The sequence below is a fragment of the Mytilus trossulus genome, chromosome 5, assembly GCF_036588685.1.
Source record: "Mytilus trossulus isolate FHL-02 chromosome 5, PNRI_Mtr1.1.1.hap1, whole genome shotgun sequence".
NCBI classification, from domain to species: Eukaryota; Metazoa; Mollusca; class Bivalvia; order Mytilida; family Mytilidae; genus Mytilus; species Mytilus trossulus.
In genome coordinates, this window is record NC_086377.1 from 56280996 (window position 1) to 56294342 (window position 13347).

General features: G+C 32.1%; 1 protein-coding gene across 3 annotated transcripts in view; it reads left to right on the forward strand.

Moving 5' to 3' along the window:
* The first annotated feature begins 6089 nt into the window (after positions 1-6089).
* LOC134718943 (selenocysteine insertion sequence-binding protein 2-like) overlaps positions 6090-13347 on the forward strand; it is a 42464-nt gene continuing 35206 nt past the window's right edge. The window contains exons 1-4 of one of the 3 annotated variants that reach the window (XM_063581802.1): positions 6090-6220; positions 9294-9445; positions 10443-10513; positions 12071-12399. In XM_063581802.1, coding sequence (XP_063437872.1) covers positions 6185-6220; positions 9294-9445; positions 10443-10513; positions 12071-12399 — 588 coding nt within the window. In that variant the 5' untranslated portion in view covers positions 6090-6184. Of the gene's footprint in view, positions 6221-9293; positions 9446-9519; positions 9798-10442; positions 10514-12070; positions 12400-13347 lie in introns of those variants that run through there. The other 2 variants (XM_063581805.1, XM_063581804.1) reach the window with 2 other exon arrangements.

Sequence of the window (13347 nt, forward strand, 5' to 3'; positions counted from 1 at the left end):
CAAGTCTTTCAAAAACGACTTGATAGTTTATCCTGTACTATAAAATGGTGTTTAGAGGTCAATCTATCTAAAACCAAAGTTAATATGTTTAACAAAGTTTGAAACCTGGAAAACGTTTGAAAGAATATTTGTTTTGCGAAAAAGATATAATAGAATGTGTTTACAATTATAAGTATCTAGGTTTAAAATGTATATTGACTTTTTAAGCATGGAAAGGGAGAGTTATACAAAAAATCACTATAAGCAATATTCAAATTGCGAACTTCATCATCTAACAATCCAAGTAATTTTACTCTATAACATATATATATATATGACCATACAATAAAACCTATTTTAATGAATGGCAGTGAAATTACAGGAATGTTCAAAACTATCTCTGCAGCATGCCAGAAAGAAAGTGAATATTTATTACAGCACCTTTACATATGAACGATTTTTTTAGATGAATCCAATTTAAAATATATGAAATATATATATTTTAGGTTAAACAAATAGTAACTTTATAGCTGTGCTAGGAGAGCTTGATATATTCCCTTTATATTTTTCAGTTGTATTATCAATTATGAAATATCGGTTTAGAATAAAAAAAAAAACAATATGAAAGATGGTTTACTATGTATACCTTTATGTGTAACAAAAACATGTTCACTAATAAAATTGAATGCTTTAATTCATCCATACACATACATTATTTTTTTCAAAAAGCTGAAATATTCATAATTTGGAAGTAAAGCTTGACTTTGTTATCAAGTCAGTTAAGCAAAAACTTTGTTATAGTTTGGTAAAATTTTGGAACACAAAAAGAATAGATACAAAGAGAAGTAAATTAGATTTTTATTTCAAATTAAAAACTTGTTTTTCTGAAGAAATGTATCTACATGAATCTTTAAACAACTTTTTGTTGAAGTGTCGTCATATGTAAAATCAGAATCAGTGCCCACGATCTCAAAATAGAAAGAGACAAGATATAAAACTTTGTACATGTATATATAGCAAGAGACCATTTTAAAGGATTTGTAAGAAATGTAGTTGAAGATGAACAACATTTCATTACAAGTTGTCCGGCATGTACAAAGATGATCTGTAGGGAGATGTGTTTCAAGGAGATATTGTTCATTATTTTTGCTAATTTTTCATATCTCTCAAATGAGACAAAATTTGTTTTGTTATGTATATTTGAGAATGTGTCTGTACATAAATATTTAGGGAACTACATTTGTATATTATTACAAGTCTAGATGTTAAACGAAATGTAAATAAATATATGTTACTAAACAATGATAATTGTAATGATTTTATACTTCAGGTCCTGTCTTGAATTAAATGTATGTGACTTATTTAGAATAATATTTCGTTTCAACGTATAAAATATGGCAGTGGCTGTTTTGTCGACTCCCTTCGGGGCTAGTTTACCAGCTCCAGCAGAATAGCGATTTATATAGAGTTTTGTTATTTTGCCGGTTTTAATTAAGTTAAAAATAACTTATAATTGACAATATCAAACATGTGAACACTATGGGTGTGTTTGGATATACGCCTGAGGCAGCCTATGGTTACCCATAGGTACCTATTGTTTGATATTTTACGTATAAAATATCAAACCATAGGTACCTATGGGTAACCATTGTCTGCCTCAGGCGTATATCCAAACACCCCCTTAATAACTCAAGTTTAAACCTAAGTGACTCAGTTTAATAAGTTACCCAATACTTTAAAAAAATACTTATGAAATCACCATGTAGCAATAATCATTTTATACTTTCCAATTAAATCTTACCTGTAAAATGGCGCAAATGTAGTTTTTACAATAGTATCTTTGACAGCTACATTTATAAAATAAAGAATAAAAACGGTGAATGAGTCAAAGAGTCAGCAACCAAATCAAAATATACAATTTAACCAAAGGTCATTGGGTCTACAACACAGCGAAAAATCACACACCTAGAGGGAGCCCTGCGCAGGCCCCGAAACACAATATTAGATAGATCAAGAATATAGACGCCATTCTATGCTGCTAAATATAAAGATGAACCAAAATTAAAACATATACAAGAGCAACAAAGGCTAAAGGTTCCTGACATAGGTCAGACACAAAAATGCGGCGGGTTTAAACTGGTTTTATTCACGCCCATCATTTCCCCCTCATCTCTAGCCAATGTATAAGACACATATAATTTTAACATCCTCAATTTTGAGTGTCACTTACAAACAATAAATTTTGCGGTCCCTAACGAATCGGTATTGCCCGGCTCTGCAGCTGCCCCAAAAAGCCCAATTTAAACGAAATCTGTAGAAGGTGTGTTTTACATATATGTACTATAGTTTAGTTGCTATCTCCCTTTATGTTTAATACGACGGTGCTATGTATGAAATTTAAAAATAATTTAACTGCAAGCCTTCTAGCTGCTGTATTTTAAAAGGCTATCTGCTTCTTCAGAAAATACTTTACGTAGTTATTATCTAGTCCATTTTATTTTTACAAGAGACTCAGATAAAGTCCAAACCACAAAAATAATCAACAACACTATGTACAATTCTATGAGCAATCATCATTCCAAAATGTTATACAGTTACACCAAAAAAATAAAATATTTAAGTTTCCAAATTTTGACGCAATTCGACTTTTGTAACTCGCAACTCGACTTTTTTTAACTCGCAACTCGACTTTTGTAACTCGCAACTCGACTTCCATAACTCGCAACTCGACTTTTGTAACTCGCAACTCGACTTTTGTAACTCGCAACTCGACTTTTGTAACTCGCAACTCGACTTTCGTAACTCGCAACTCGAATTTCGTAACTCGCAACTCGACTTTCATAACTCGCAACTCGACTTTCATAACTCGCAACTCGACTTTCTTAACTCGCAACTCGACTTTTGTAACTCGCAACTCGACTTTTGTAACTCTCAACTCGACTTTCGTAACTTGCAACTCGACTTTCGTAACTCGCAACTCGACTTTCGTAACTCGCAACTCGACTTTTTTAACTCGCAACTCGACTTTCGTAACTCGCAACTCGACTTTCTTAACTTGCAACTCGATTTTCTTAACTCGCAACTCGATACTCGACAACAAGTGAATCTCAAATAATAAAATGTACGAAACATATATACAAAGTATGAAGCATCCAGGTCTTCCACCTTCTAAAATATAAAGCTTTTAAGAAGTTGGCTAACGCCGCCGCCGCTAGATCACTATCCCTATGTCGAGCTAAATTCTACGACAAAAGTCGCAGGCTCGACAAAAATCTGTTACTGCATTTATCAGGTAAAATCAAAATGTTTTAAGTGCTTTACAAAAGAGATGTGTAGTTTCATGAATGTGGGTACATCAAACATCAATGTTATTGTCTCCAAAGTTTATTGACCGTTTGTTCGTTATATATTTATGTTTATAACTCTAGATTCAACCGAAGAGTTACGCTGTGTACACATCAATAATGATAATATTTTATTCACACAAGTACAAGTTTGACTAAGTATGAGGTTTTCTTATCACATGCTAATATTATGTGTTAAAATAAAAGGGTTTATCAAGTATGTGATCAATGAGGGCCAATCGAACAATAAATTACAAAAAAAATGTACCAACAACCGTACTACAACATGTACAAGTCCACAAAAACTGACAAAATCAAACGTAAGACTATATATTAACCACAGTGAAAATGGTGAACAGCATTAATATTAAACATTTAAAGTAACAACAGGAATCAGAATAACTATAGATTAAAAGAAAATATGAAAATAAGCAAATCTTACCGTCGATCTACTGTATGGATGATTCACTAGGCACATACCTATGTTTGATAAATTATCCCAAACCTTATATTTCACAAATAGTACTTGGAAGGAAGTTCTTTCATAACAAAACAATCCTTGAGAAAGTCCTGTGTTACTAAAAATACCCTTATTATAATATTATATCGATTTAGGTCACACAGTAGAGTTGATTTCGGTGATGTTGTGAACGACTTATTTTTGTTTTGCAAATGTATTTTTTGAGAGAATTTAAGTCCTTCGGCTTCGTTTTTGTATTCATTCAATTTTGTAATTCTTTATACATTTTGTCTGATATTCTTTATCTAAGTTCTTTTTATTTTAGAACCACTTTAAACCCTCTTTAGCTATCAAGTTTATTTGTTTGCCTTATTTTTCTCTATCAATTTTTTTTAACCATCTTTCTGACAGTGTTTAAAAGAGGGGAAAACAACTATATGTCCCTACTAAAATGCGTTGATCGTCAAAAAAGGGGGATCTTCCAGGATCTACCTCTGTTTGGTTCATTAAATCCCGTGCAGACCATCTTGTCTGTCGCTTTTCTCTATTCATTTAAATTGCTATTCTTTATCTTTTTTTTATTTTCTGAAAAGGCACAACTTGGTCATACTTATAGGTATTATTTATGAATCTCTTGGACACAATAAATGAAATTTTGCTGGATCAAGTTGATGAGTTATTTGCACTTAGTCTATAAAAAACTGTTTCTAGCATACAATTCGTCAAACAGATTTTTGTTTGCCTTCAAAGGTATTTTGTAGGGAATATCAGTTGTCCGATCTGTTTTGGGTTGAGCAAGCAACGTTAAAATATTAAATAAATGCCTGAGATTGATTTTCAGTCAGTTCAATTAGTCTGAGACATAATAAGAATAAGAATAAGAATATTTATTATTCCAATCAAGGGCCCTTGATGGGCAGCATAACATGTACACATAAAACAATACATCATGATTTGTAACAGAAAAAAACATTTTTATATACTAAAATAAAACATTAAAAAAAGTTTAGACAGATGTTATTATCTTCATTCTATGAAAATCATATACATTTAATTCCAGGCAGGATCAGAACCATAACACATAACAATTACTAAAAATAAACCGTTTCTTTGCTTAAAAATGTCATAGTAAATCTAATTCAATGTACTGACTGCACAAAAACTTATTTTCAAAGATCAAACACATTTTTTTTTAAAGTGGATGGGACAAGAAAATACGTTTTTATTGAAAAACGCCCTTATATATAAATATTTATGTGTGTATCAGAACCATACATTTTATTGTTTTTAAAACCAGTATGAGTATACAAGTATATATTTGATTTTATATTTGCAATTTAAAGATGACTATCTGGATTTAGCCAGAATTGAAAAAATAGCTTTTTTTAACCTATTTACTAAATCCATAGAATGACAGCAATTCACCAAACCACAAAACAACATGGTATTCTGTAAGATCAATATATAAATGAAATAATTGTAGAGTTTTATGAAAATGCCAATTGATTTGAAAAAGTTATGAAAAAAATTACTGCTGAAAGATGACTATCTGGATTTAGGCAAAACTGAAAAATTTAGCTTTTTTTTTTAACCTATTTATTAATTCCATAAAATGACAGCAATTCACCAAACCACAAAACAACCTGGTATTCTGTAAGATCACTATATTAATGAAATAATTGTAGAGTTTTATGAAAATCCATGCTGATTTGAAAAAGTTATAAAAAAATTTAAAGATGACTGTCTGGATTTGGCCAAAACTGAAAATTATTGTTGAGACCATGTCCCAAATTTTTTTTGGGCCTGAAAAAGAAATTTCTTACACACTGATAAAATTGAGAGCAATTTTTTTCCAATAAAATAAGTTCTAGCCCATCCACTATATAAATTAAAAAAAGTTTGCGCCCATCCAAATATTTCCACAAAAAAGTGCTTGCCGCACCCCATTTTGAAACAAAAAAAATTGTTCCAGAACATATTTCCCGTAATATTAGTTCCACTGGAACAAATTTTGGCTCACATATATATCCCCCTCCCACTTCTCTCATGTCCCCCTTTCTTACCATATATATACGTTAAATTATATATGTTCCTGATATACGACACAATATTTAAACCCCTTAATAGTGGTGCTTGCAAATAAAGAATCAATTTATTCAATAAAAAAATCAAGTAATCGAGCCATTTAAATCACAAATCAATATGACACGTTTGTTTACTCTTTTCGCACATGGTTTTGTTTATTTACATTTTAGGACAAAAAATTGTCACGTGATACACGCCTCCTTACAACTTCCGCTAATGAACGATAACTTTTGCAACGTAGGAATGCACAGATTCGTCAAAACTGTTTTGTCGTGACAATGAAGAAGATTGCAACACTTAAAAAGATTGAAATTCCATGGCACAATCTATAAACTTTATCATGGACCCCCAGGTTGGTTCAAATACTAACGCTGACCAATAATATTGCGTAATGGCTAATCCTAATGCTATCATTTATCTCTTGACCCACACCACCTGAGAAGTGGAAACAGTTTTCCATAAACTGTTACTTTTTAACTATTTCAAGTATTTATCTTTGTTGTTCTATATGTCAAAAAAAGAAAGTACTGATCTTAGACTATTTTAGTATTTGTTAAAAAAACTGAACACATTTAACCATTGCTAACCAAATAAAAAACAACTGAGCAGGAAGAAATAAAATGATAAGCTAGTCCAAATAAGTATGACATCTTGAAAGGCTATTATATTTTTTTCTTTGACGCCTTACATCTTGGCAGGAAGGTTTCAAAGCAAAAATTTAAAGAAGCCTTCCCAGACGTCATAATTATTTGGACTATTCAATTCAATTCAATTCAATATTTTATTGGAAAGAGCACAATAGAGGCGTGATCCCAATACAGACAATTTTAGTATTAAAACAACATATAAATGACTATAGATGAGCATGATATTGTAACCGGAGGTTTTTTTTACATTGTCAGTATTTTCTGTGTCAACTTTACATATTTTACCCCACACTGTGTAAAGAGTAGGTATCGGAATCCTGAGTCTCTGATCCTTCATATGTGGCTTTATATGACTTAACACTAGCAAGTTTTCATAGTTTATTAAAATAAATTACAATTTAGCAAATATCAACAATATTATCATGATTATAAAGATAAAAGTATTCAAATGTGAATAAGTTAAAACTCACATAAAAGTGACAAAATATGGTGAGGTCTGTGCAAGACCAGCAGGACTGAAGATAGACATTTTGTATATATAACAATGTCATCTTACAGTTACTGGTAAGGTCTGTGCAAGACCATCAAGCTTTCTATATGTTAAGCTAATCTGCAGAGTGACTAGTGTCGACAAGCAGTGTTGCTTATATCTTTTCTTTCATAAAAGCACTAACCTGGTACCGTAAAAAGTCTCTGTAATAGACTGTGGCTCTCTAATTAAGAAATAATTCTATCCTGCCATGCTCTATGCTCATTTTAACATGGTTAGGCATTATATTTGTTAATATCTTAATACCGAGCTTTAGCGAGGTATTAAATGTTTACAAATATAATGTCTACCCATGTTAAAATGAGCATAGAGCATGGCAGGATAGAATTATTTCGATTCTAATAGGAATATTTGAACTCTTTCACTTCAAAGCGGACCTATAGTAGACGCTCGGAATGTCACCATTTTGATTTCATGAGCCAAAAACGTTATAGGAAATCAGCAGTTTATCAATAAAAAAAGAACAGAAGCATTTAAACTTACTTTTAGAATGTTTCTATTTAATTTCCTAGCGAGCAACACCAACAAAAATGTCCATTTATGATATCTGGCGTTGTTCAAAATTCATCTGACGTTGCAATTTCAATTGTGACGTCAATCACGTGCAGCCCATGTTCTATTTGAATTAGAATAGGCTGTGTTTACAAAGCGTAATAAGGACGTCATATTAGAATCGATGTTTTTAACGACCTTGACTGGCTATACAGCCCTTGCACGGTCAGTACATGCAGTACATGCAGTATGCAATTAAACAAATATTAATCTCAGAACTAATTTTACAAGAGCAAGATCAATAGAAAAGCTCTAAAAGTAAATGATAAGTTGCAAATTTATAAAAATCTGTGAATATCTTTAACAAATTAAAGCACAATAAAGTAAATAGATATTATGACCATGATGACATGTAAAACAATTATTTTTATCAATAATTTATATCAACAGTAATATTTAAATGTTAATTTCACAACAGTCATGACAGTCCATTTTCAAGGGGGGTAATGTTATTTTAAAACTGGTATGCCACATTATAAAGTGATTAGTCTGTATTTGCATGATTCAGAGAAAGCACTGTAAGAGCTGGACTCACATGCACATGTAGCACATAAACAAAATGGTTTTTACTTTGATTTGGCATAGCTTAAAACAATCAAATTTTCAGTCAGATTTAACATGTTTAAAGCAGTCTTTTTAAAAAATGTATGAATTTATTTAAAAGTTTTAAAAAGAAATTAAACTGTTTACAGCAGCAGCTCATGTGACAAGTTTCTGACGGCAACCCAGCAGCAGTAAAAAGATATTAAAAATTTTAAAATAATTTTAGATAAAAAAAGCAGTTCATGATCATTTAACAATTTTAGGCTCAAAATATGAGTGTAGTAAGATATGATTTATAGTGCTTTGGAATGGTATTAGTATTTTTGGTCAACAGTCCTACATTGTCCTAGGCCTTCCATGTCCTAGAGTAAACTTGAACCCAATGAGAAGCTGTCATTCTGATATTTGACATTCTGACATTGTTGGTCCAGAACCTTTCATACATGTATGTCCATTGCCTAGATTAAACTTGTATCCTGTGAGAAGCTAGCATTCTGTTATCTGACATTGTATGTACATGTCAGCTGGTACATGTATACATGTGCAGATTTTCCTGAAATTGAAGTATTTAATCACTCATTTTAAGCTAATTCTCGATAATACTGTATAAGCATGATAAGGTACTCAAATTATTTTGATGGGAAACCAAAACTAATATATCAAGACTTTACATTTATACATGTGCACTTTTAAATTGGCGGAATTTAATTTTATTTTGGTGATTTTGTTCTCTGCGCTAAAATAACCTGCTCTATAGTAACTGAATGCAATTTCTGAATTCACAGTATACATACATGTACAATGTACATGGTACAATATTTTTGCTCATTTGTAAATTCTCAAAATGGCATTTTAGCTTCAGAAAAGCCATTTATAGCTCACCTAGTCTAAAGAGTGATTGAATGTGTTTTTGTCATCTTTTGGCAATTGGAATCTGTCATTGTTTTCATCTGTACCAATTAAAAAGATTATCTGCTTTGAAACCTACTCGTCCTTTGTGAGTTTGTCAGTTAACTCTTTAAAGAGTTCTTCCCCTTTAATGATGTATGTTTTTACTAAAAAGTTGCCATTGTTGAAATACAGGCGAGATATATTGTTACTAATTAACCATTCATTTTATTATTAAATTGCAGGGAAATGATCATGCAGCTGGTTTATCAGCGAATGCAGCAGTATTTATACCTCGTAATTATGGCCCTCCGATTGGGACAGCACCCATACAAACAATACCTACTTATATGACCAACTGCTTTCCATTTGTACAGCCAGATTTCAATGGAAACAGGTAAGATTGGGACAGCACCCATACAAACAATACCTACTTATATGACCAACTGCTTTCCATTTGTACAGCCAGATTTCAATGGAAACAGGTAAGATTGGGACAGCACCCATACAAACAATACCTACTTATATGACCAACTGCTTTCCATTTGTACAGCCAGATTTTAATGGAAACAGGTAAGATTGGGACAGCACCCATACAAACAATACCTACTTATATGACCAACTGCTTTCCATTTGTACAGCCAGATTTCAATGGAAACAGGTAAGATTGGGACAGCACCCATACAAACTATTCCTACTTATATGACCAACTGCTTTCCATTTGTACAGCCAGATTTCAATGGAAACAGGTGAGATTGGGACAGCACCCAAACAACATGAACAAAGTATATCTACTTTAAGATATGAAGGGTTTGTTACATGGAGAACAGATTTGGTTTATATTTCATCTGTCACTACTTGAAAAGAGATCTTCCAAAAAAATACTGCTTCAAATAAAAAACTTTCAAAGAAATGCTTTAATCATGTGACATGTTAATATAAAAGTTAACATTGTGACATTTAAGTTAGAAGTTTTAATCTTGAGTCTTTAAGGAAGCCATGTGACTTTCATTGTACTTAAAAAATAAGCTAAATAAAATAGGTGAGGGGTTTAAAATGGGGTAGGTTGACAGGAAGAAAGTAATTAATAAAATTGAGAATGGAAATGGGGAATGTATCAAAGAGACAACAACCCAACCATAGAAAAAACAACAGCAGAAGGTCATCAACAGGTCTTACCTCCTTTTTCAAGACAAAGTGGTCCTAGGATCTCTCTTTCATGGCGTCAAAATATAGGCTCAATCTGTGGTTAACTGATAAATAGACCCATGTTTAAGGTGACCATTATACGCTTACACCAACAGAAGCAATTGGAAAGCCCAAAATCCTTTTATGTTTTTTTTTTATTCCATATTAACAGTATTCATATAAAACCAATTTTATTTTATTTTCAGACTTGGTGGAAACCATGGCAACTGGTCCAAACATCAAAGACCAAACAGATTTGGAAATAGAAACAATTCAGGTTTGACATACATTGACATACATCATGTACACTGACCTTCATTGACATACATTGACATACATTGACATACATTGACATACATTGACATACATTGACATACATTGACATACATTGACATTCACTGACATTCATTGATATATATTGACATACACTGACATTCATTGACATAAATTGACAAACATTGACATACATTGACATACTTTGACATACATTGACATACATTGACATACATTGACAAATATTGACATACACTGACATACACTGACATACATTGACATACATTAACATACACTGACATACGCTGACATACATTGACATACATTGACATACTTTGACATACTTTGACAAACATTGACAAACATTGACAAACATTGACAAACATTGACATACATTGACATACATTGACATACTTTGACATACATTGACATACTTTGACATACTTATACATTGACATACTTTGACATACTTTGACATACTTTGACATACATTGACAAACATTGACAAACATTGACATACATTATATACTTTGACATACATCTATATGAAATTTAAAATATGCTAACAGAGTTCTCAAACAGTGGTGGTTCTAGGGATTTTGACCACCAAAATTTGCAAAGGACCAGCCCAATTTTAGTATTTTGCAAATAGTAGTAGAAATATTGGTGAGGACCACCATATTTTTCTCAATGACCACTAGGGGAAAAAAGATTTCAAGAACTCTGTAAATGAGGATTTGTTACCCACTTTATGTTTTGAGCAAAAACTAAAGAAGATAGAGAGAAACTTAACAGACTAAAAGATCAGTAATGCAAGATCAACAAATTAGAGATTGTTGTCTTGAATGTCTACAATGTTCAAGTGTGTCCTTTGCAGATAGGCCATTGTGAATGACACATGGTCCGAGAACACAATAAATTCGTAGTGCATTTCCTTTAGAACATAAATGAAAATAAAAAAAATCCCACCTGCGCTTTCTCAAAGAAACTTTTACAGTGTGTTGTACTACTTTTGGGACAAATCATATCAAATTTATAGAAAACTTCATCGCCTCTAACTCAAAATATGGACAATTTTATGTTTAGGGCGTCTTGAAATCTTTTGACAGCTTCCGAAGTGCTCATTTTCAACCTTTTTCAGCTGGACCAAATCACTACTTTCCTTTAAAATTCTGGACCCAAATATTTTTACAGTGTAATTTTATCCCCCTACTTGCAATTTGAGGCATTGAACATGGAGAAATAAATTTGGAAGGGGAATAAAAATTAGTGGCAAGTAAACCACTGTCAAGGGACGACAATGGTGGTCTCAGACCACATATTTGCCAAATTTTTTAATTACAATGGAATGTTCTGTTACAAAAGTCTAAAAAAGATTTAATTCAAAATCCTGTATACAACCATTCATGTAGCATGTATAGTTAAATCTAGACCATGGTGTCCTGTAGAATGAATCTTTGATAATTTGATAACTTTAGTTTAACTTTTATCTTGTAAACTTTCAACCTATGGTTTAATCATGATAAGGAAGTTATTTTTAGATTTTTTTTTATTATTTCAGGTCACAACGGAAACAGATTTCCTACTCCAAACAAATTTTCAGAACCACCTTTGTTCCCATTCTCCTCACCACCACCACATCAAGATCCATATTACAATCAGTTCATGCCACCTCCAAATAATTATCTCATCAATAATATGACATCACTTCCTGTCATGCCCAGTGAGGGTGAAAATGATATCAACAGCAATTATTTCCCATCAACCAGCAGACGCAGACGAAATCAAAGAGACAAAAACAGTAACAATAATAATAATAATGTATGGAGATCTAACGAGAGTATCGGAACAGATGATAGTGGGAGGAAAACAGAGAGTTCTAATAGACAGGTAACATAACAAACAGAGAGTTCTAATAGACATGTAACATAACAAACAAAGAGTTCTAATAGACAGGTAACATAACAGAGAGTTCTAATAGACAGGTAACATAACAAACAGTTCTAATAGACAGGTAATATATCTAAACAGAGAGTTCTAATCAACAGGTAACATAGCAGAGAGAGTTCTAATAGACAGGTAACATATCTAAACAGAGAGTTCTAATAGACAGGTAACATAACATACAGAGAGTTCTAATAGACAGGTAACATATCTAAACAGAGAGTTCTAATCAACAGGTAACATAACAGAGAGAGTTCTAATAGACAGGTAACATAACAAACACAGAGTTCTAATAGACAGGTAACATAACGTACAGAGATTTCTAATAGACAGGTAACATAACACACAGAGAGTTCTAATAGACAGGTAACATAACAAACACAGAGTTCTAATAGACAGGTAACATAACATACACAGAGTTCTAATAGACAGGTAACATAACAAACAGAGAGTTCTAATAGACAGTTAACATATCTAAACAGAGAGTTCTAATCAACAGGTAACATAACAGAGAGAGTTCTAATAGACAGGTAACATAACAAACAGAGTTCTAATAGACAGGTAACATAACATACAGAGTTCTAATAGACAGGAAACATAACACACAGAGAGTTCTAATAGACAGGTAACATAACATACAGAGAGTTCTAATAGACAGGTAACATAACACACAGAGAGTTCTAATAGACAGGTAACATAACACACAGAGAGTTCTAATAGACAGGAAACATAACAAACAGAGAGTTCTAATAGACAGGTAACATAACAATCAGAGTTCTAATAGACAGGTAACATAACATACAGAGTTCTAATAGACAGGTAACATAACACACAGAGGGTTCTAATAGACAGGTAACATAACACACAGAGAGTTCTAATAGACAGGTAACGTAA